This window comes from Dermochelys coriacea, chromosome 9, assembly GCF_009764565.3.
Source record: "Dermochelys coriacea isolate rDerCor1 chromosome 9, rDerCor1.pri.v4, whole genome shotgun sequence".
In the NCBI taxonomy this organism is placed as follows: domain Eukaryota; kingdom Metazoa; phylum Chordata; order Testudines; family Dermochelyidae; genus Dermochelys; species Dermochelys coriacea.
In genome coordinates this window covers 84483196-84508940 of record NC_050076.1, presented here as the reverse complement: position 1 = coordinate 84508940, position 25745 = coordinate 84483196, and the positions used below count along the sequence as shown (strand labels likewise).

The 25745-nt window shown below is 36.1% G+C and overlaps 1 protein-coding gene across 10 annotated transcripts in view; it reads left to right on the top strand.

Moving 5' to 3' along the window:
* Positions 1-25745, top strand: part of ATRX (ATRX chromatin remodeler) — a 139942-nt gene that overhangs the window by 51426 nt on the left and 62771 nt on the right. For all 10 annotated transcript variants that reach the window (XR_006274471.1, XM_038415175.2, XM_038415176.2 and 7 more), the window contains 10 exons: positions 2545-2617; positions 9153-9283; positions 10737-10916; positions 15524-15617; positions 16633-16741; positions 20555-20734; positions 21462-21603; positions 21864-21973; positions 24064-24210; positions 24459-24636. Coding sequence is in view for 9 of the 10 variants with exons in the window: in XM_038415175.2 (XP_038271103.1) it covers positions 2545-2617; positions 9153-9283; positions 10737-10916; positions 15524-15617; positions 16633-16741; positions 20555-20734; positions 21462-21603; positions 21864-21973; positions 24064-24210; positions 24459-24636 (1344 nt within the window). In the remaining variant the exon portion in view is untranslated. The remainder of the gene's footprint in view (positions 1-2544; positions 2618-9152; positions 9284-10736; positions 10917-15523; positions 15618-16632; positions 16742-20554; positions 20735-21461; positions 21604-21863; positions 21974-24063; positions 24211-24458; positions 24637-25745) is intronic.

Sequence of the window (25745 nt, the reverse complement as noted above, 5' to 3'; positions counted from 1 at the left end):
TCATATTACATAAATGATATCAAAGAATTATAAAGCAGTAAGTAGCAGTGTAGCCCATAGGGCAAGTTTGCCCAATGATATTCACCCCATTACATGCACTGGCTTGCCTTCTATTCTATTCTGCTGTAATGCAAGAAACCATTAGGCCTATATCCTGTAAGACATTAGCTGGAGCATAAGTTAGCATAAGTATGGTTAAGTAGGCCGTCTCCCTTAGCACAGATCAGCGGTTATCTTTAGATTTGGGGAACTAAGAAGAGTTTGCTCAACAGTAGGAGCTAGAATGTTCCAGTAAGTGCTACTACAAGGAACATGGAAGTAATAACTGCAAATCCACTTAAGCAAGGGATGATGGCATGATCATGTGCTGAAATGTTAGTCACACACATCAATATGTTAACATATAAAATAAGTACACGTCAGTATTATACTGGTAAAAAGGCTACATGTGGGTATATGATGCTCAGGCCCTGTAACAGGGCAGTCACCATGTGGCCCGGGGCTATTCTTTCCCTGGACCTCTTCCATTGCTGTCTGCTGCTTTTCTACTTGACCCTTCAACTCATTGGGAGACTTGTATCATTGGACACTGCATGACGGAGATAGAGTTGGTCCTTTTGTCCCCAACTAAGGGTGTGAGCATGAAATTCTAAAGCTTATACATAGAATGATAACAAAGATTACCCTGATCCTGTATTATCTTTCTTGTGTGGCTTGGATCATTTCTAGCTTTCTCCATTATTTTAATAAAGGTATCTAAGGTTTTATTTTGCCCTCAGTGTGAGTATCCTTGTTACCCACACCGAGACGCCCCACAAAATATTGAACTCCATAGTGTGAATTCTGTGTAGCCTTATTCTGGGGGGAAGAGCCTTATTGCAGCCAGATCAATTGGTCATTAATCTAAACATCAACCTTAAAAAGGGTCAGGCAACAATAGGAATGAGAGAGTATCTGAAGCTTATACCTGTGGATTAAAAAAGGGTATTGGAGGTGGGGGGGAGATTGAATCATATGGAAAGGGTGGATGAGGCTCAAGCACATGATGGCATGAAGTTAAAAGAATTGGGTACTAAGGAATTGTCCTGCTCTCTCGGATTTCTTTACACCTTTGATTCCCATGGGAATAGAATTGGGCCTTAAGGGACTTTAAGCAGAGGAGAAAATAATTTGTGTGTGGGGTGGACTTCTAAAGGAAGAGATGCTTCAACTATTAACATATTAAAGGTGACCTACAAGTGGAATTTAAAAGTAATCCACCAACATACTACCAATATCTGTTGAAAGTCCCTACTAACCAAGCAGAGGGACGTATTGAATGCAAGAACTACTGACACTTCACCCTTCTTTAGCAGGTCCCCTGATATCCAGTCCTACTGCTGATTGCTGGCTGGCTCCCATTCTATGGCAATGTTACATCAACTAGAGAACCTTGAAAGCCATATGAAGTAGCAACAAAGAATACTTACTTGACCACTTGTGGACCAATTCCTCTTTTCATTGGCTAGACATTACTGGACGATCAGAAATTTGTTTTTAAAAAATGAATTTTCAGTGGGTAGACTCAATGTCCATAGACTATACTGGAAGTAGTTTAGCACACATTGCCGGATACTCTTGTGTCATTATAATTCCATTTGCAAGCCAACTTTTAAAAGTTTAAAAATTAACAACATTTTAGGGAAAAATAGTGTGTGTGAACTAAAAAGGTAGGTGGCAGGGTCAAGATTAGAATGTATAACTCCCTTCTCTCGTGTAATTTTAAGGAAGGAAAAAATTTCCTCCTGCTTAAGTTGACTTCTGGTTTTAATAGATAAATTAGGTATATTAACTTCCTGCATTTGTGAGGTATGTTATATAATAAGCTGAATTTTGATATTGTTGCTCTGAGGCTAATGAGCATAGTTCTCAAAATACAAGTCTTCATACATAAATGTGCATGTTCTAAGATGGATGGATGTTGCATGGTTTTCCGTGGTAGTACAGAGAGGGAAGTAGATCAGCAAGAGAAACTTTTTCCTACTGAAATATTTCTTGTGAATAGGCAGCTTAGTTATGAGTAAGCAAGCTCTTGTATACTTGAAAGTTGAAAGTACTGTAACTTATTTGCCATCATCTTTTCAGTCTCTGTGAATTTGGTGATGGGAATCCAGTTGTGAAGTGGACAAGAAAATCTTAAATTTTCATTTTTAAAATACCTGAAGAGTGGAGCATTCAATTATTGTGCATTTTAAAGTAAAATCTATACAGATTATGGCTTCATTTTATATGGTATTAAAGATTTGCTTGAAAATTACAACAGTAGATATAGATGTTAACAAGGCTCTTGCTTCAAAGAGCGTTCTACTATTAGATATTGTATAGGGGAATACTTTGTCTATTCAAGATTGCTTTTTTTTTTTTTTTTAAAAGGTTGGGTTGTGATATTTAGTACCAAGTTATCTTTAAATTGAGTGTGTGCTGCAACAGGTCACATATAATAGAAAATTGATATGTGCATTGTTGGTTCTATCCTTATGTCAAATCTCTGACTTTTTTCCCCAGGGGATGAAGGAGATACTAAATCGGGGGCTGCTCCAATGGAGGAGGAGGAGGATGACGACGATCCTGAGAATAGGTATGATTCCATCCATAAGGACTTTAAAAAGATTATAACACACCCTAGGCGTGGGCGCAAACCGGCGCAACGGAACAGCAAGCAGGTTGTAAAAACCAGGACTGCCTGCCTTGTAAAGACTCGCTCACAGGCTTCCCGCAAGTTTGAACGAGAGGCCAGAAAACAGAGGCCAAAATCCAGAAATGTAAAGAAAATATTTAGAAGTGTTAACTAACACACCTTGCATAGGGTGTGTTATAAATGCATTGCAGCACTGTCTGTTTTATATTCCTATGTAAAATGTGGGTTTTGTGATAAGCTCTTCATTGAGGCAAGTAAAAGCCTGCTTTGATAAATGTGAATTTCAGCTACTTACATGAATAGATGATAAAAATTGGCATCTGTGCAATATACAATGATAAAATCTTTATAGTGGATCTTGATTATTAGAGCTACATAATTTGTTTTTTTTTTTTTATTAAAACACCTTTTCTCATTAAAAAGATAAAGCAAAAGTATGGGAACACGTTTATGGAGAAAACATTTTCATGGATTTTCTGGACTGTTAATGAAGTTGAGGTTTAATTAATTGATGAGTACCTGAAATCACCTATGTGATGGTTAAGGTCTTGATGCTACAGGCACTCATACATAGGCTTACTTGCCATGAAGGGAAATACTCACATGTGTAGTGAATCATGTGAATGAGTGATTTTAGGATCTGGGCCTATATATTATTTAGTTTTAAAATTTAAATTTATAAAAACTAATAGATGTAATTTTACTTTTAGGTGGTTGTTTTTTTAAAAGTATGTCATATTTTACTATTACAATGTAGTCCTCAAAAAGTAGCTTGGATAGCGAATGCAATAAAATGTAAAAGTTTTTGGCTTTTTAATTAGTAACAGCATAAACAAAGTATTAATTTAAAGGGACTCTATGCTAAACACTCAATTATGAGAAGGAGTTTCTTTTTGGAAGCTATTGTAGTTAGATTAAGTTTTTCCAAGAAAACTTTATACAGTATTTCTGAAACTGAATTTTTTGTCCTGTAGTAAATGTGGGACCGACTTTGTAACTTTGCAGTACAACTGTTGATGGAGTCTGCTTTTCTGCTTCTGAGCCTTATTAGCATAGAATATTGTGTCTGTTCCACAAAGTAGCTGCGTTTTGTTACATAGCTGAAGTGAATTTAAAAACAGAATTTTGTTATATGGACCTCAGTTGGGTGCAGAAATATTGCTGCTAATCTAGCTCTTCTGTATGTTCAGTTTTAAAATTTAAGCATTTTAATTCACTTTTTAAAAAACAACTTTTAAGGGACTGACAGCACAGGTCCATAAGCACAACATTTAAACATTGTTAACCTTACTTTTATTTAAATATACTTTAATTTCACTCTACCTTTGTTACGTTTTTAAGAATTTCTGGTTGATGATTCAGCTGATTTAAAGCAAATATTTATCATCAAAATAAACTCAGCTTTTTACAGTACAAATGTTAACTGGTAGATTTGACCTATTAGTGTGGAGGGGATTATCATGTTTCTCAATACAACCTCAACAGATCTTGAACAAAATAGATTTGATCATGAAATATCATTATATTTTCTTTTAGGTTTTAAAATCAGTTTGTGTAACTTTTCAAACTGACTCATTGTTTAAATTTTTTATCTAGGAAATATTCTGAATATAAATTTCTGAGGTGTAGGGGGAGGTATCTGTTACCAAATACACTTTTCAGCCTTCAGGAAGTAAATGATAACTGAACTCACTAATATTACATTCAACACTCATTGTACTTTGTACCGTAATCACTGGTACAAAATTGTAAAAAGATGGAAAACATTTTGAGAAGATTTAAAAAAACATTTTTTTTCCTTTACTCAACACAACTTTAAAAAAATATTTTCTGTTACTCAGACAAGCGGCCTCTTTTCTACCAGACCAAAGAGGGTACCTAGTATCCAGTGAGATATTTATAGTATGGGCACTCATGGTTGCAAGTCTCTAGTTTAGAAGTTCTATTGTTTGAATACATTTGAATGTGAATGACATGAATAATTTTTTTAATAAGTTTTGAAATCATCTTTGCCAAAGTGCAATATCTGAGTTGGTCACAATATGACAGGCAGTGCTGTATGCTGTCATCGTATGTTGTGTATTTGTTTATTGTTGGTCCTTCTGATCTTTTAAATGGTACTGTTAATATGTTCGCAGTAGTTTTTGTTTATTAAGAGGTAAATAGTGTATTAATGCAGAATGCCTTTAAGTATTTGATGGATGCAATAAATTTTTGTAAAACATTTTTCTTGTCCAAGCATTTAATTTAATTGTAATACCTCTACGAGAGATGGAAAATCAGATCGTTGAAACAAAGGCATAATACAATCTATAGAACAAAGTATTTGGTAAATTATTAATCTGAAGGAAAGTATTTTTGTGTGCGCACTAAATGTCAGTCAAACATACATATATAAAACTATAAATACAAATACAACTAAATATTAAAAATATGCTAACGGTGAAATTCAATTAAATTTCTAATACTCTTAAAGGATGCGGCTTTCTATTAGCGCAGCCTTATGGTTTTGTCTCTTTAGTGGCTTATTTTGGACAATTTGATTATACATATAACTAATATGTGTTTATGGAAACCACCTGTGAGTTGATTTGATTTAATTAAGCATGTTAACACATAGTGTTAATCATTATTTTTAGTTAAATTCTTAGCTAAATTTGTTTTACAGTTGCAACATTGTATCCTCAAGGTTTTTGACAAGCTATAAATGAGTCAGTCCTTGCCAAAGGGTTACTGCCTATTTAGACAGGCACGGTCGTGGGGATCAGAGTCACAAAGATGTGAAATAACTTGCTAAAGATCACACAGCAAGTCTGTGACAGAGCTGGGAATAGCATCCGGGTCTCCTCACTTGCAGCCCAGTGTACTATTGAGTGGATCACATGGCCCCAGTTTTTTTGTTTTGTTTTTATTTTTATTTAAAAGTTTTATAGCATTTAATTGTAATTGATGTTGGCTAAGAATCCACCTCAGTTCCCAGGATCCCAGGAAAATAAATAAAAATCCCCCAGAGATTTGTTGGGGGAAACAGATTTGTACACTATCATAATCTCTATTGTCTTGGCGCATCTGCAGTTTGATGGTTAAACAAGTGCTGAAAAGAATAAAAGTTTGTCAGTGTAGGTAACTGTTCATCTTCAGTCTTAATTACTTTCAAAAGATTTGGAAGTTGAACTTGAAGTTGGAATAAATTTTATTACTTTGAGGTCAGATATAATTTAACTTAATAAAACTGATTTCAAGAACTAAACATCCAGTTTCACATGATGATGTGAATACTGGTATGCCAAATATTTACCAGAAGTATTTATAGGGTTTGATCTGTTCCGCACTGTCTGTCTTTTCGGTATTGTTTACCAATTTCATTATATATAATCCTTTGATTACATCAAAAGTGGAAAAATAGTCCTAATTTCTAAACATGCTTTACATTTTCAGACTAGAGCACCACTTCAGTGGAACATACTAGAGAAAATCTAGTTTTTGAGGACCATAATTTTCTGTCTTATTTCTACTAAATAAATAGTTGCATCCCCTGTTGATGTGCAGTGTTTGAACTTTCTTTCACTATCTTAAAAATTAGTGTGTTTAATGTCTTGTGGAACAGAAAAGTATTTAGTTATTAATCTGCCAACTTCAGAAATGCTTATTAATTAGTATTATTTAATTAGTAATAATTAAAATTATTCAGCTTAAGGAAGTTCAGATGATGATGGTACTGTGGACAGTGACCTGGGTATCCTTAGGAGAAGTCTGGAATAGAGAAGAAATAGTATTCTATGTGTGCATACTCAAGTTTGTACTTGTGAAGAAATTCTGCTGAATGTATTCTTTAGATTTCTCTCAGCAAACATTATTCTGTAAATGTGAAAAAACCCTTCTTTTTAAGAGTCAAAATCCACTTTATTTAAATAAATATATAAATATTGATATATTTTAAAAGATGGCTTGCAATGCAGGTAAGAATTTGTTATCCAATTTCAAGTTTTATTAACTCTTTTAGCATTATTGAGGATAATGTGAAATCATTTAGGTGCACTGGTACAGGGCAGTATGTTGAGACCTGTGAACTTAATTTTAAGTTTTTTGCAATTTTTTTTTCATCAGTACCTTATTCCTTTCCCGGTGTTGAGTGTGTTTCTTATGTAAAAGCTAGTAAATCTACTGGTGAAGTCCACATTACTTAGATTATACTTTAAGGTTAAAATAACTTTTGTATATGAAAGTTACAAAATAATTAAAAATAAGGAAATAGTTCCCCTTTTTTGGAAATCCAAACCATTGTATTCTGAAGAAAATTACAACTGATATGAGCAAATAAGTACAGTATTCAAAAAAACTACAAAAGGGGGAAGATTTAATTTTCAAATACAGGTAACTATTTATTCCTCCTGTCAGATATTATACACATTCATTAATATTTAAAATTTACTCTCTTCTCTTATTTCTCCTACATGGACTGATTCAAAGCTAATTGAAATTAATGAGACTTTGTCCATATGAACTTTAATAAATGTTGGGTCAGGTCCACAAAATGAGTTCTGTTGATATAAGTAATTAAAAGCAACTTTTTAGGTAAACTTGTTTTGAAAAATAGCTTTATATCATGACTCATCTAGTTATATATGGGTCAGAATTCTTTAATGTCTTAATATTTCCTCTGTGGATGCTGCAGATCAGTGTGACTTAGTGCACCAACCATAAACATCTTCATGCTCTTGGATAATTTTTAATATCCCCCCTTTCTTTTCTTTTAAATAATAACAGTTGAACATATGCCTGTCGTGAATTCTTATTTGAAATTATATTAACATGTATTAAAAGATGGAAAATATTGTATGGTTGAAGTGTAATTGCAAAAACCGTGGGGAAATAAAATAGTGGTCTTGGAAAATTTGGCATTGGTTTTTGGGGGCACAAATTAATTCCTGGAAAATTTAAATAAAGTATAAATAAAATAAAATATATTTTATAGTTCACTGTGACTACTTATTACTTGAATTGTGTAACATAAAAAGCAACACATTAGGGTCAGTTATTTCTGTGCCAGTTCCAAATGAAGAATAGAACTGTTCAAATTCCTGGCTTTTGAACTGGGTTTCTGATTAGGTATAGATACTTCCCTTTCCTGAATAATATCTATATATATAATAAAATGCTTTTCATCATTACTGCTAAAATGATTAGATCTGATAGAGGAAAATACATGAAGTCTTGCAGTTAACATTGCAGACGGGAGAAATATATTTAAAAAAATATTATTATTTTTATTCCTCAGTTCCATAGGACCTGATCCCCTATGAGGGACAATTCTTTTTTTTCCCCCTTGAAGTACAGTATCAGATTAAGTCCACAATATTCTTGTCCATTTGTACATCACTTTTCCCTGTATGTATTTTCATACTTGATTTTCCTTTGTTGAAAGATCCTGTAAATAATGCGTTTTTCATAGTCTAAATTATTGTATTTTAACTGAAAATATTTTTGGGTTGGAATGGGAGGCTATGAGAAGTTGATCAACCTCTTTTTTGTTCTACAGGAAGTGGGATAATAGTCTGACTCTGCAAGTTTATATAGACCCGTAACTTTTGACAAATCACTGTTTTCTTCATCTGTGGGTCACAGTGCCTAAGAGGGTTGCTGGCAGATGTTTGAGGGGATGTGAGACTGCTCTCATCCCCTTTCTCTGGTCTTCTACTGATGTAGATTTTCCCAGCCGTTTGCAACCACATCTTCTTGAGAAACCGTGTGTGCCCTATAAAACACTGCACTTATTCCTGCGGCATCTCCTTTGAAGTACAAGGGCACAGACATAAAGGATTGTAACCTATACCTCAGGAACAGCTGTCTTGAGCAAAATGTGGAGTTATAGTATAAAAAATTGTTTTAGTGCATATCATTTGTCTTCAGAATTTAAGGTCTTCAGTATGCACTGCCTTTACCACGAATTAAATGCATAGAAGAAAGTGTCCAGAGATTGACTGTTGCTTTAACACTCTTTTTTGTCTCTAATCATTTAGAGACTTGGCCCAAAACACTTAGTGTTCCTGAGGCCATTAGAACTAAAATAATAATACAAAAAATTTCAGCTTAATAGTGCATCACAGTTTATTAGAAAAGATGAGTGACATGGAAGATGGGACAGGTCGGGAGGAATAAAATGGGCCCAAGTTGTTATATGTTGCTTTAAAAAAACACATTTGAGCAAAACCTGCAGTAAACATGGTTTAAAATTGGAAAGTGCTTATTTGGGAGCACTGCAAAGCACTTCTTTCAAAGCAGATTACCATGTTTAACATATGAAATGTCAGTTAGAATATCCTCTCATTACCACCATGATTGCTCTCCATTCCTAATTCTTTCTGAGCTCACAACCCTGTTACTGAAGTTCTGAATTATAGAAGATTACATTTGTCATTCATTGATTTATTGTGTAAGCGATGGAATACATAGTATTTTTTGTTTTACTTCAAAGAATTGCCAAGAAAATGCTTTTAGAAGAAATCAAAGCAAATCTTTCCTCTGATGAAGAAGCATCTTCAGATGAAGAATCAGATGAAGGAAAAAAGAAGATGGGAAAGAAAAATGAAAACGCAGAAGATGATGGTGAGCACCAAAATGTGGCAGGAAAAAAGTGGTGCTTTAGAATCTGTCATAATTTCAGAAGTCTTTCAGGGAAAGATAACAGCAAAATCAGTAAACAATCCCCAAACATCATGCATTTTTTGATACCAACTGCCAAACTGAACTCAGTTAGTATCGGTCTGTGGGTTTCTCTGTTTGACTTCTGTAAAAGTGTACTTTTACTTTGTGATCATATCGTTATAACCAATTTAGAACAGAGTATGTGCTAAGCAATATTTGATTAATAAAAGACAATAAGATATACAAGTATTACTTCTGGGGGAATTCTACACCAAAAAATTAAAAATTCTGTGCACAACATTTTAAAATTCTGCATATTTTATTTGTCAAAATAATGCAATATAATCACCCTGGTTTCAATTATTTTGGTAATTTATTTAAACTACAATACAATGGATGGAGAATGGGAGTGGGGAGCATTGGAGAAAATCCCTAAACCCCCTTGCCTAATAGTAATGTAACTAGGTTTGACCTTTTATTTCTAGTTACTAGACGACAAATATATGCAGCCATATGCTCAGTGATACATCGTAGGCAACTGAAGAGCAAGTGAGGGCTGTGGAATCAAACTCACAATTTATATTGGCTACTGACTATGTGCAGATAGGTCATTAGGAAACAGTTCATGGAGTACATTTTGATGGAAATTTTTTCAGTCCAAAAACTTAGTTCAGTTCTAATCCCTAAAGCACCATAAGCTTTTATAAGGCCATACGGTCCTTTACACCACTCTGGCAATGTGTAAAGGAGCCTTAAAACTTTTATACCTGTTTTATACTCCTGGGGGAATTCACAGAGACAATGCGAACAATTCACTAAGCAGGCCGGCTGCTGCATTCTGCTCTGCTTTAGGGGACAGAGCCTACCTCCTCAGAAACACCCCAATGCCCAGCCCCTCCATGCTGAGCATGCCGCAATAGCAAGTGAGAGGGACAGAGTCTCTCTCTCACACAGCTATGACTGCCAAGCCCTCCCTTCCTTCCCTCCCCCCCAGAGATTGACATCTCTACTGGCTGCTCCAGGAGCCCAAACTGACCTGCCTGCGCTGCCGGGGAGGGGCACGTGACCACTCTTATAGCTTCCCTTTGTTTCCCCATGAGAATTCATTTTTCCGCAGGGAAACAAAGAAATCTGATGGGGATATGAATTATGTGCACGCACAGTGATGTAAAATTCCCCCAGGAGTAAAGTATTTGAGATATGTATGACGAAAACAAAATTGCTTCAGTTGATAATCTATGTGATAACTGTAAGATCAAACCATTTCCATTGCAAAGACAAAGTGGGGGGGGAAGTGCATATGTGCATTCATTCGATCACATCTTCCTGGAAATACTTAATAGATGAAATGCAACTTAAATGAGCAAATAGCTACCTGTATGAGTTCTGTGCTGATTTTTCTTCTCTCTGACAGAGGAGAATGAAAAGGAAGATAATTCTGAATCAGATTCAGATGATGAAGAGTCTAAGAAGCCTAGATATAGACACAGACTGCTGAGACACAAGCTAAGTATGAGTGATGGAGAATCTGAGGAAGAAAAAAAGGGAAAATCTAAAGATGCAAAAGAAGGCAAACGCAGAAATAGAAGGAAAGGTATAACATTTAAATGTTTATGTGGCAGAATGTATTTGTGATTGGATGAAATATGTTCAGTTATGTGACGTAATGGAGATTTCCAATGAACAAAAGATTTCCTGGAATTCCATATTGTCTTCCTCACACCGCCTCTTACCCTTTCACAGCTATAGTTGTTTCTTGTTTTGCAGCTGATATAGAGGAAATTAGTGCCATCAACTCTCTACAGGCAGATAAGGGAAAACAGTGTTGTTGTCATTGAATTTTTGTCAGTAAGGTTTGTTTGTTTTTGTTTTCAAAATACTCTAATTATAATCTTAAATCATGGGACAGTGAACTCCCCATGAAGTTATTTGGTAAGTTTTTGATTAAATAATAATTAAAAAAACTAACTAATTTGAAAGATTTATTTACAAGGGCAAAAACTAGCAAATTCAAAGATAATGATGTTAACTCAAACAGATTTTCTTAAAGTCCATTTAAACTAAATCAATATATCTAAAACTAGAACAATTTGGAAAGAACTCAGATTTTGAATGAGGAATTTTAAAATATATTTTTTACACATCTCCTCCTGTGCTGTCATCCCAGACTGTTGTCTGTTTTTGTTCATTTACTAGGTTTATTATAACACATTGACTATTCCATGATAGTTTACTCTTATTTAATCCCCTTCCCTCTATTTAATCTCCCTCCTCTCTTCTCCCCACCCTCTAAAAATTGGGTTAATCTGGTTGAGTCATGAAATTTTTAATACCAAATCAAATAGGTATAATTCAGGAAAACCCAAATTTTCCTCCTCTTCCTCCTTCAACTGCTATCTCTTCCTCACACTATATATAGGCCCTTGTGTCACCAGAAATTTCCTTTATCCTAGAAAGTTAAACTCTACATCCCTCCAAGTTCTTCTAAAGTGGTTCACAATGGGACGGCAGATGGAACTCTTAAATGAAAACTTGGGTTTATTTCTCATTTTTCTTTTCTTTTCTTTTCTTTTCTTTTCTTTTCTTTTCTTTTCTTTTCTTTTCTTTTCTTTTCTTTTCTTTTCTTAAGAAGCTAAGAATGCAGCTCTTCTAGCTTTTTCTGGGTTGAGGAGCAAAGGAATGACTGTTAGTGCAGATTTCTTACATCTAATAACCATGGGACCAACTGGGACCAACACTGCTATAGCAAGGCCACTGCAAACTCCAGTAACCATGGCATTTCAGAGTGTAAATGGTTTATTTACATTGGAAGCAAATTATCCCTATTGCACAATTTGAAAGTATAGGTATATTTTTAGTGTTGCAGTAATGCCAGGATACCATACATGTGTAGTCTTCCATGTACCTAAGGATGAATTATCCTGTATTGTATTATATTTATAGTGTTTCCCCCATAAAAGTCTCATTTTTGCGTCTTCTGTGATACTGTTGCAACTTTTACAGTATTTTAGCAAATAAAATGCCAGACCACAGCATGGCCAGACCAATCTCTGGAACCCTTTGGTCATAAGTCTCCTCAATTACCTCAATCCTGACCTGGAGCAGTAAAATTTCTTTCACTTCAAATAGCTCAGTGACTTGGTCCTCCGTTATTATACCTCCCCAAGTTCATAAAACAAACAAAAACCTAACTCCCAGTTACTCATATTCTGTGATTTACTGAGTAGCATTTTTTTTTACTTATTGCAACATATACCATTTAGTAAGAAACTCTTATAGCTTTCCAGTGTGTTCAAAATTAATCTTAAATGATAAAATAGGACAGAATAGCATACTATATTTTTAGCTGCTTATAAATGTCAAACATTAAAAAATCATGAGTCAGCCCCCCAAAAATTATGAACTATAGATACTGGCCTCTTTTTGAGTCTTCATGACTTAAACATAATGAGCTCATGGTAAAATCATTAAACATGGCAATCAGGTATAAAGAGGTAGCACACTTAGCATGAGATGGGAGAAATGAAATGAACTCTCAGCACAAAGGATTTAGATTTACCTTTTTTTATTTCTTAGAAGTTGCTGATCCTGACAGTGCTCGTTGGCGTTGGCAGTGCTGTTATCCGAAAACACTGACATCCATAAAAAGGAGATAACAAACTAGCCCTTGCAGTGAACGTTTAGTGTGACTGAGTAAAGCAACTATATTCTAACTTAGTCTTTGCATCAGCATATTAAATCCACACACTTCACCAAAAATTACAGTATCTCAATCTGGGTTGAGCTCTTGTTTTCATATAAAATAATCAGATTTGTGCATATTTTAAAACTTGGTTATGTATATCAACTTTTAATGGTGTTATGGTTGACTCTGTTTATAACTCCTTTGAGCTAGAAAAGTCTTAATCTGGGATTATTTTCTATATCTCTAACTTGATTTTTGTAGTACTTATTTTAATATGAATTGGATAAATACTACATTCCACTTCATATGCACGAAGCGTGAATACAATGGCTATAAATAAGGAAATGTACAGGGCTTGAAGGAAACACTACTATCAACCCTTAGAAGCAGTGCAGGATGGCTCTGTAGATCCTCTGTGCCTGCTCTTCCAGCTCTCAAGTAACAGCTGTGACCTCTGAATGCACCCTGAATCTGCATTGTCATTATCAGGATTGGGGAACCTTGATTGGCTTCAACATCCCTGGGAGTATTTAGTTGTTTTGAATAAGTATCTATTTATGTACACCTCATTTTCAACTACCCCGTCTCCCATTTTAATGGGAAAAACTGTTTAACTTTCTATCCGTTGCAAATATATATTAAATCTTTTTTCAAAAGTTAGCTTATATCCAATAAATTTTTTGATCTGATGTGTGAAAAGTCAATCCAAATTGGTCTGAAACTTTGAAGCAATGAGGTCCAACTCTTGGGTAGTGGATAAATTAATGAAATATAGAAATCTTATTTGGGACATAGCTGAAGGCCATCTGTAAAGCTTTTTATTTTGGTGATGGGGGGAAAAGGGAGAAATGTGAAACTATCCTCATGTTTGTAATTTTCAAGAAATGTTCCATTGAATGGACAGTGTCGGGCAAAAAATTCATACACTTTTTTTATACAACAGTTTATTATCTATGTTACTAACAGTGTAGACTGTTCATATTTTAATCTACTTTAGGGGTTGTCTGTATGGTGGAGTAATGCACGCTACAGGGGTGTGGTTTCTAAAGTGAACTAATGTTTTGCACATTAATTGGTCTGTGTAGATCCTCATGGTGCTCATTAAAAGTTTCCTACTGCGCTTTAACCTATCCCAAGCACAGAGTTATAAAACACTAGGGAATTTTTAGTGCACACCAGCAGAGTCTACGTGGACCTATAAAAGCACAGCACATTTAGTGTGCTTTAGAAAACATACCTCTGTAGTGTGAATTGCTGCTTCGTGTAATCAAAGCCTTGCTTTTCATCATGTGTGATTCTCATCAGTTGGTTTTCACTTTTCCATTTTCATGTACTAGACGAGTGGTCTCCAACGGTTTTTACTCCCAAGATCACTTTTTGAATTTAAGGGCAACCCAGGATCTACCCCTTCCCTTCCCTGAGGGCCCTGCCACTTCCCCAAAGCCCCGCTCCACTCACTCTATTCCCCCCTCACTTTTGCTCTGTCTCCCCCACCCTCACTCACTTTCACCGGGCTGGGGTAAGGGGTTGGGGTTCAGGAGGGGGTGCAGGCTCTGGGCTGGGGCTGAGGGGTTTGCAGTGTGGGAGGGGGCTCCGGGCTGAGCCTGGGGTAGCAGGTTGCGGTGCAGGGGGGAGCTCAGGGCTGGGGCAGTGTGTTGGGGTGCAGGGGGGATGCTGGCTCTAGGAATGGGGTCAGGGCTGGGGTGCAGGAGAGGGTATGAGGTGCTGGCTCGGAGAGGGGGGTCAGGGCAGGGGGTTGGGGTGCAGGAGGGGGTGTGGGTTCTAGGAAGGAGTTTGGGTGCAGGCTAATGGGAGCTGCGGGGGCGGAGCTTGCAGGCAGGAGCAGCAAGCCGGAGACCTCTCTCCCTTCTCTCTTCCGCCCTCCCCCGCATCCCCGCCCGCATTGGGGAGTGCTGGCCACTTATGGGAGTGGCATGGGGTCAGGGCAGACAAGGAGCCTACCTTAGCGGCAGCCCTGGTGCACCGTCTGAGATCGCGTTCAACTGGGAGAGTTTCCAGGATCGACCAGTCGATTGCGACAGACTGGTTGGTGACCACTGTACTAGACCAATAAGGGAAAATCAAATCCAAACAAAACTATTCAGTGAATTAAAAAGAATCATAAAATATTACTATTAATATTAGGGTTTCTAACAAAACATATTACTTACAATATACCTTTGAAAGACCTCTTTATTACCTTTTGAGTTATTTTTTAAAAATTTGCATTGGATTTTTAATATGTAGCAGTTCAAAGCCATGTGTGTTTCAATTGCATTTCAGGCGTTTCATGCCATCTTCTCTGCTCTGTCTATTGAAACAACTATTGCTTCACTACCTTACTGAGATATTTTATTAGCTGCACATGAGGGCATTTATTGACCAAGAATTTACAAGTGCTACGAGCAGCAGAAACTAATTTCAAACAAATTACTTTTGTATTATTAGTAAAGCTATATTGATATTACTTTAGGTTACAACAGAGGTCGATATGTTCTTTTTTTTAATTCTTAAAGTGAGCAGTGATGATTCAGATGACTCAGAATTTCATGAATCTGGAGTTAGTGAAGAAGTCAGTGAATCTGAAGATGAGCAACGTCCTAGAACAAGGTATAAATAAACTTTCGTTCTAATCATCTCAGGTGAACTTTTTAAAAACTGATTATTGGGAAGGTACAATACTGCCACATGTCATGTCTGAAATGTTTAGATGTGTTCTAAGAACCTGATCCAAAGACTGCCATTGACTTCAATGGTTTTTAGATCAGACACTAAATTTTAGTTAAAAGAAAAGGAGTACTTGTGGCATCTTAGAGACTAACAAATTTATTTGAGCATAAGCTTTCGTGAGCTACAGCTCACTTCATTGGAGTTGAAACAAATTTTAGTTGTTTGTGTTACAGAATTTCGGTATCTACAATTTCATTTATTTCAAAAGCCTGGAAGTTGAGTTGAGTGTGAGAGTTTGAACTTCCTCTTCTATGTCTCAGTATAATTAGGAGAGTTGGGATACGAGAAGATAAGATCATTAAAAACACTTGGTATTTTTCTAACAAGTTCGCTGCAGTCAAGGAACAATGGCTTCTAATTAAGGATTGAGTTTTAGTGAGGTTATGGGAAGTTGTCTAAGATGTAATCTTATTGTTTGTGTAGTGTGAAAGAGACAGGTGGAAAATTACTAACATTGATACTATTTTGCTATGGAAGTGATGTGTGTACAAACCAGTTACAATATAGGTGTCACAATACTCAATACAAAACTACGATATGGCATTTTCCTTTACCCCTTTAGAAATGATAGGACCTCATTGGTAAACTGTGCAATCTACTCCATTATTGCCTGATAAAGTCAATAATTCATCATTATTGCATATCTGAAGATAGTAAAGGAGTCCACAATACAGAAGAACATATTGTTTTGCATTTCTGTTAAGGAATAAACAGTTTAATCTAGAGAATTGATATAATAGTAATGCTCCTCTTGTAAGAGGATGTTAGTCTATAGGGTGAAAAGAGAGAAATACACCATTGTATTGAGTAGTAGAGTATTTTATAAGAGGAAAACTAAACGTTTGATCCATCAGTGTTCTCCTTTTTATCAATGAAATTTTTTCCCATTTCTCAGATCTGCTAAGAAAGCTGAGGCAGAAGAAAATCAGCGCAGTTACAAGCAGAAAAAGAAAAGACGACGCATAAAGGTTCAGGAGGATTCTTCTAGTGAAAACAATAATAAGGTACCATATAGCAATGCCTTATCTTCTGACCAAATTGTTGAAACCGAAGATTTTATCACAGATGTTTTTATGAAAAATCACGGACAGGTCATGGGCAATAAAGAAGAATTCACAGAAGCCTGTGACCTGTCTGGGACTTTTCCTACAAATATCCACGACAAAATGGGGAGCTCAACTTGGGGGTCCCTACACCACCCGCAGTGATTAGGCAGCTGCAGGGGACCGCTCAGAGCTCCGGGTGCCCCCACCACCCACAGTAGCCCACAACTCCCAGCCACCACGGGCTGAAGTCACTGGTGTCACTGGAAGTGACACTGGAAGATCCTGTGACTTCTGCGGCCTTCGTGGAAAAAATTGTAACCTTAATGATAACTAGATTTTGCTTTTGCAGAGTGCAATTAGGGAGTCTTCATTTTCTGTACATCTTGTAACATTTTAAAATTTTTAACTCAAATATTCTCTTTATTAAAATTACATTTTTACATTAAACTGTAAAATGTAACTGATTAATCTGGTTTGGCAGACTCAAACTTCAAACGCAGATGACTGTATTCCTAAGCTTCTGAAGTCTTTCAAGAGTCTTTATTTTTGGCACTTGTTCTGCCTTATGATGCTTCAGTCCAAACCTAAATTACAGTGAAAAAAGTTTGGTCTAAATGATCCTACTTGCTGATGGCATTTTTTTATACACTACAAACTAATACATAAAGCCCAGTACTCTGGCAGCCTTCAAATTCGTATTTGAGATTCTCTTCTTCTGTGACACTTCCAATATATAACTAGTTGATAATAGGTACCAAATAGAATTACTGATATTAATAATATTCAGTTCTCTATCAATTCAGTACTTTATTCATTCATTCTTCATTAAAAAATACTTAAAACCTGTTAATTTTACATGCAGCTTGTTTTTATAATCATATTTTCTTGTCAGTGTCACTCACATCCTCTGTCCCCCATACCTCTAATATTTCCATTGTTGCATCTTGTTTTAAACTAAATTGTAATCCGTTGGGGTTAGAGGTGGTCTCATAGATGTTTGTATAATCCCAGTGCATTGGGACACCAGTCCTAATTTGGGTGACCTTCTGGGTGCTATTCTAATGTAAACTTGACTTCTTGATTCTTTTCCCTGTTTACATGGGGTCGGAAGTGCCCACCATTCTTCGCCACACCTTCTGGTCCATAGCAGTTGTTTGTAGGTCTTCGACTTCCAGTCCCTTTCTCTTCAAACTTCCTCCCACATTTTCTTTGCTGGTCATTCTTTTCCCATTTCCATTCTTATCACATGTCCAGACAACCTCAAATAGGATGTTATTCTAACACTAACAATACGTAATATAAACCTCTATACACTTGATTTTTGTTTGTTTGTTTTTTATTTCTACCCTTTAGTCAGAGACCCTGTGCTGGAATGGTAGGGATACGGATTATTAAGAGATCAATTTGAGGAGCAGTGGCAGACTTCTGTGGGGAGAAGCTGTCTGCAGTAGGCCTGATTCTAGACAATGGTTTGATCTTTTAAATATTGAACAGTACATATATTTTGCATTTTAGACAAAATTCGAAAACACACATTAAGTAACAGTTGAACACCTTTCATTATGTCTCACAATATGTGCAATTATAGTGTCTGACTCTGAACAGTGTGAGGAAAAAATGTAAAGCAGATGATTTAAAATGTCTTACTTTTTTTGGAATGTCCTCTTTATGAATGCACAGATAATATATTTCTGTATATGACTACCTATAGAATAATATGTACATTTTGTTTAATCAGTGGACATTTTTTGAAAGATACAGGCATGCAGTAATAGTAAATATTCAAGATTAAAAAGGGAAACCACCAAATATGTTTGTCTTGTATATGCAGAAAGATCCTCAGTTTATTCAAGTGGAAAGAAATAAAAAATAAAAAAAACTATATTAATTTCTTCCAGGTGCAATAGTGTAAAGTAAAATAAAATAAGTACTAAGCAGATTGTTGAGTTTAGTATCTTTATTTAATTCACAGAAACAGAGAATTAATTAGCACACAAGTTATAATTGCTAGCTATTTTAGAGGTCATCATAATCTTAGGTAATGGAAGAGAAAGGGAATTATTCTGATGAATAGTTTGTATAGCTATCTAAGGGATAGATACAGGCTGTTTAAACCATCAAAATCAGTTCAAAGAGAGTCCTGGCTGTTTTTAATAAAGCTGTTCTCCATAATTGTTTGGTCACAAACTTAAAAAATACATTTATTATTTGAAGTTTTGTCCCTTAATTTAACAGAGTATAACACATAGTAACTCTGTAGGTATTTTTTTAAAATGCAGGAATTGACAGTAACGCCCTTACATAGTGTTGGTTAGACTAGTTAGTAGGTATTTCACAACTTTAAATAAAGCCCTTACAACTTTTTCACTTTAGAAATAATGAAACTTGTGTGAATTAGTGTCTGAAGAAAATAGTTCAGCTGGCATATTTTCTACTTCAGGATCCAGATATTTTTAGTTTATATTCATAAGGGAGATTTAAAAGGCTCTGTCAATTGGATTATTATTTCAGGTCTCAGTTAAAACTTGTCTCAATATATTGTTTGTGAGGGGGAAAATCCAACGTTTTTGTTACATTTCTATTTTTTAGAATATTTCCCAAGGGTTCACATTTACAGCTCAAAGAAACATCGTTTTCTTACAGTGAACAGTCCAGTTTGCAGCCATTACAGTGAAGGAGTGAGAGAGTTCTTCCCAATTTTTGATTTCGCCTGCAGATTTCCAACCTGCTGATCTAAAGAGATCACTTTTCAATCAGAATAATCCTTTTTTTCCTCTAACTGCTTTACAGAATACTCAGATTTTAAACCTATGGATTATACAGTGGAAGAATTTTTTTTTTCTTTCATTGTCCTTAGACTGTCTAATGTTTGTTTTTTTTGTTTGTTTTTTTTTTTTCTGTTTTAGAAGTAGCTACTTAGCCCTGTGAATGAAGGACATTTCAGATATCAGACTTTATTTTAAAATCAGGTGTTCCTGATGATAAACTATTTGATTTAGGACATACTTGATTTCTCTTTAGATTTTGATTTATATTCTTTCAAGCCATAAAACAGACCAAATAGGAGAATATACGAACAGTAAAAACAAATACTTTAAGTAAAACAAACCAAAACAGAACTCTTTGTTACATAATTATTTTTTCTTAAATAAGAAAACTGTTGACTAGACTAGATAAAATTCCATTCATAGAAACTAAAACCAGCTATGTTTTGGAGTTATGTGAAGACACACAGCTATTACTTTTAAGTAAAATGGAATTTCTTAACCAAACTTGGAAGAGTCATTATCCACCTGACCAGTGGCAATAGCTGGAGCGAGGAGTCAACCAGGTCTTGTAGGATTTTGCTGGTTATACCACATTGAATAGCAGTAATGGGGAGGAAAATATTATAAGCTTCCCTTTGTGTTATCACAACTGAAATCACTGGTAGTAGAAGTGGATTTAGGTCCAGGTATGGGTATGTCTAGCTGAAGAGGGAAAGAGTGCTTTTTTCATTTTTAGCAACATCATTTGAAAATGCCTCTTAATATTTTTGTGTAGGCATAATTTAAAATAATGTAACCTGTGTTTTTTAAATGTGTTAAACTGTCAACACCAGGTGGTAAAGGATCTTTCAAATTATGCTGGATAATTCAATTTGAAAACTCCTTTTTCTGTTTAGGTAAGAACTGTGTCACAAAGTTTGATCATTTATTCAAAAGTCAGGATTATAATAGTCCTTGTGTCTCAGGTTAAATACTAATGATTAATTGTTTTGAATTGTAATAGAGTAATTCTGAGGATGAAGATGACAATGATTCAAAATCTCCTGGAAAAGGCCGGAAGAAAATACGAAAGATTCTTAAAGATGATAAGCTTAGAACAGAAACACAAAATGCACTGAAGGAGGAGGAAGAGAGAAGAAAACGTATTGCAGAAAGAGAAAGAGAGAGAGAGAAATTAAGAGAGGTACATCTCATTTATTTATTTTTACTTTTGCATGAGATATTGATTGAAAGTTTAATCGCTGATGGTGTTTAAAGACATCATAAATTTAGCTGAGGGTAAGGAATTTTAAGTGTTTAGAAGGTATAGATTTATGGAACCATGTGTAATAGGATGACAGTCCCCTTAAGGATAGTAAGGATTAGTGGTCAGGCATCTTAAACTGCTGGTTCTCAACCTGTTTACCATTGTGGGCCGCGTATGCAGCTCTCTGTGTTAAGGGGCCACATCCACACAACATACGTACTACCTCTATGGCCCTGAGGATGTTGCATGGGCCACAGCTCATGCTGATTGGGCCGCAAGTGGGCCACAGGTTGAGAACCACCGTCTTAAAGGGACACACCACAGACCAGATGTTGACTGATCTCCCTGAAAGGGACAGTCACACCATGAATCACACATTCATACTTAAACTTGTAATTTGTTGCAGAATAAAGCTTTTTTGTTTAAGGTTAATAATCAATAAATAAGGAATTATTGTTTCGTGTCTCAACTGTTTAAATTATTTTTTGTGGAGACAAATCTTGAACTGAGATGTTAGGGGATAAAAGGGGCAGATTGCTTAAAATCTTTCCTTTTGGATTTAGTAAATAGGGCCTTGCTATTTCATTGAACTTGTGTGTTTAAAAGGGCCTGGATTAGTCATGTGCAAAACATTCCTATAATACATTACATTGTTTGCTTCTAGGTGATAGAAATAGAAGATGCTTCACCTCTAAAGTGTCCGATCACAACTAAACTGGTTTTAGATGAAGATGAAGAAACCAAAGAACCTATAGTACAGGTTCACAGAAACATAGTTACCAAACTGAAACCACATCAAGTAGATGGTAAGACAATATAAAGACAATTATGTTAATTGAACTTTTTTTTTTTTCCTTGTGCTGGCAGGGCCTACATGTTGAACTGGTATCTTATGTACGATTACTTGGGAAATGCTGTTAACTTTGAGTTTTTATTTTATTGTGTTGGAAATATCTTAATCTGATTGCTGATTTATATAAAAATATCTTTTCAGATATTTTCTTTAGTAAATTTAAAACATTTAATACTTTTTAAAGGAGCTCTTAAAAAAAAAAATTCTCTCCAGGTGTTCAGTTCATGTGGGATTGCTGTTGTGAATCTGTGAAAAAAACAAAGAAATCTGCAGGTTCCGGATGCATTCTTGCCCACTGTATGGGTCTAGGAAAAACATTGCAGGTAAGTGGCAAAGGACTTTTGGTGAGGCATGTTCTGTACTCTGGAACTCACTCAGCTGGTCCAACCAGAGGCCAAGTTTTTATCACTTTCAGAACACAGTGTAAGACCCACCCCTTCCCCTAGGCAATGGCCTGATGAGGTTGCTTAAAAAGAGGAAGTGCGTGTTGGTAGAGATTGGTCCTCTTTTCTGAAAGAGTTGGCATTAACATGTATTTGCCATTTATAAAATATGTTCATGCACCCTGAGCTCTATCAATGTGCATATTATACTTGCCTAAAAATAACTAAATTAGATAATAAATTTGGTCTTCGTTTAAAAGCGTATGATCTGTATAGAGTTAATACATACAGCTTCTTTGCATTCCAAAATAATACGTAGCTCCAGGGGGATGAATGTTATGTTCATTTGAAACCCATATTTCTGAATTTATTTAACATTACTCTTATTTTTCAAGTAGGCTGTGCTCTCTAAAACATTCCTTCTTCAGTGTGTGTGCTATTTAAATTGGTTCCTTTCCTCAGTGGCTCCGGATTATCCCCTGGTCATGTCTGAGATACCTGTCTGTTCACTATTAGTGATTTCATTTGTAGTACTACTATAGCAGAGTTCTATAGAGATTTAGTCCTTATTTTCTCAAGGGGAAGTTGTATTAAAGTCAGGCAAGTCAAATGCAGTATAGGTTTCAATATATTAAAAAAAGTCTCATCTCTAGTGTGAAGAGACTGCTGTCTTTAGAAGTAGCATCCTTTTGGAAGATATGATGCTTCTAAGAGTATCAACATTTATGGATGTCACACACGATTATTTTGTCAATCTTAAATCATAGGAAGTGTTATGGTTTCACATAAATCCTGAAATTGACCTTTAAGTATTTCCTAAAACAATTCTGAATTCTGAATTGGCATAATCTGACTTTTAGGCAAACCTTTAGTACCTTATACTGGACATTGCAAAATATTGGAGTCTGTTAATGACACAAATGTGCTAGTTGGATCATCTGATAATCCGGATGATAAAGAAGAGAGTTATCTATCATTACGAAATATTTTTACAGCAGAAGGTTTCTTTTTCTCTGTCATCTATAACTGCTCATATGATCAAGGAATTAATGGGTGTAACTTTTTTCCTATAATTGGACAGAAGGCCAGTAACAAACATACATTGTGTCTTCATGGGCATTCTTTATAATCTAATCACAATTGATTTCCCCCCGTCCCTTTACAATTATTTTTCAGTACTTCCTCTCTAACCTTCAGCTGCTTCTGTGTTCTTTTGTCCTCCACTTATTTCCATTGTAAGAAGTAGATTTAAGACAGGTTTTAAGAGATTTTCTATAATACCTTGAAATAACAAGGAGATGAAAGTCAAGTAAAATGAGGTCAAAGTCTCCAGGATGGCTTAAATGACCAATTTCTTTGGGCACTCTTTTCTTTCACACGTGAGTATTTTTAGCATAAGATGTTAACAGCAACTCTTATCTTAATAAGAGCAGGTATACTAGTTCTCCCCCGGTGATGGCAGCATAGTTCCAAGGACTAAAAGCAGCTTAGTTTCCATTGAACATTGCATATTTGCAGCACAGTCCTGAAGTTTGGAATGAACTGTTATATGGTGTACAGAACTGGTCACCATACTGAAGGAATTGTTAACTTGGAAAGCATGTAATGCAAGATTGCCAAGTTTCAAGAAACTCCAGTCTTTCCTTAAAATAATTTAAGGAGTTGGGCTTATTCTCACTGGGGAAGAAAGGAGGCTCAAACACACAGGGCGGTCCTTAGTGGTGTGTGGGGCCAGGACAACCCCCACTCCACCCCAGGCCCGGCCCCCACTCCATCCCTTCCCCCAAACTCCCGCCCCTGCTCTGTCCTGCCTCTTCCCAAAGTTTTAACTACTACTCCCCGAAAAAGGGTGAGGCTGTTTGGGTAGGAAGGTTGTTGTTTGTAAACTTTATACATTATTTGGAGAAAATGAAGACTGGACATGGATGTGTGTGTAATGATGGTGGTGCTGTGTGTGTCTTTGTGCAACTTTTTTTTTTTTCCTTAAGTATTCTCCTACTAAGTAGTATTTTGCTTGGTTCCCTTTACAGGTTGTGAGTTTTCTCCATACAGTTCTGTTGTGTGATAAACTGGATTTCAGCACAGCTCTTGTGGTGTGTCCACTGAACACTGCCTTGAACTGGCTGAATGAGTTTGAAAAATGGCAAGAAGGTTTAGAAGATGATGAGAAACTAGAGGTATTTCATTTTTAAGAATTCTCTTTTTTTTAAAAGTCCCTTATATAGGTGAACAGTTTGAGTAATTATGGCAAAATTACACCATTCGAAGTGCACACTAGAGATTGTGTTTTATGTATACAGAAAATTTACTTGTACTGATGTAGTAGGTGTGATCTAGGTATGTAAAAGTTGTGTAGTACTCTGTAAGACTCCTGTTTTGTCTTGGTTAAAAGCAGAGTCCAACATCCAGTATTCTCTTTCAAAAGGTTTCTGAATTAGCAACTGTAAAACGCCCTCAAGAAAGATCCTATATGCTGCAGCGATGGCAGGAAGATGGAGGAGTTATGATCATAGGTTATGAGATGTACCGTAATCTTGCACAAGGCAGGAATGTGAAAAGTAGAAAACTTAAGGAAATATTTAACAAGGCTCTGGTTGATCCAGGTAAGTGAATGTTGTTAATGTAAGGACTCAGAGTAGCAATTAAGCTGTCCATTTAAGGGTATGGGCTGAATTTAGAACTCTAGCAAGTGGGAAATGTTTTAGTATTTTTCTTTTTAAATATACTTTTAGGAAAATCATTTAATGATGTATTAATGAACCCATTAAGCTGTTTTATTTACAGTTAACTTAGTTTCTGCACGGGTGATTTCTGTAACACAGGTATCTTAAAAAAATTTTCAGTTATGACTCAGAGTATTTTAAGCTAGGACTCTCTTGTGGATATGAATGAGATGTATTCATATGAAAAAAGATACAAGGTACAAAAAATATGTTGATGACCTTTCCTCATCTGTTAAATATCCCTTTTGGTCAACCTTGTTTTTTCTTCAAGTGATTACACATGTCCATTCCAGTGCAGGTATGTGCACGCCCTGAGCACAGTCACCAGAAATTTTTTCTTCAGTGGTATCCATCGGGTCAGCTCTGGTGCTGCTTATCCACTGCACCGGTATAAAGGGCCTTGCCAACCCCACACCTCCTGAGTTCGTTCTTACCACCCATGACAGTTGCTGGGACTGTTCCCCTCTCTCTTGCAAGTTCTCAGTGGTCTTTGTCTTCTCAGAATTTGCTGTTGATAGTTACGTCTTGGTAGTTAGTTCTCTGTTTAGCGTCCGCTCTCAGTACCGAGGCATGCCTCAGTCGCCAGGCTTCAAGCCTTGTGCTTTTTGCAACTAGGCTATGCCCCTGAGTGACCTGCACTCCAGTTGTCTTAAGTGCTTGGGTGAAGCTCATATTGGGGACTTCTGCAAAATTTGCAGAGACTCTAAGCCCCATACCAAAAAGGATGGAGAGGCTAGACTAAAGTCCCTGCTAATGGAAGCAGAGCTGAGACCCTCCTTAGAAGCGTGCCATTCGAACTTGGCACAGAGTACCTCAGCGTCAGTGAGGAGTGCTCCTTCCACTGTCCAGGAGTCACAGAGCCGTTTAACATCCCCAGTGCCAAGGAAGAAACAGAAGAAGCTGCTGACCGAGAGAGGATATTCTCCAACCCTAAGGATGGCCAGACATGGAGACCAGAGCGGAGTGTGACCTGTATCAGGTCACTTCTC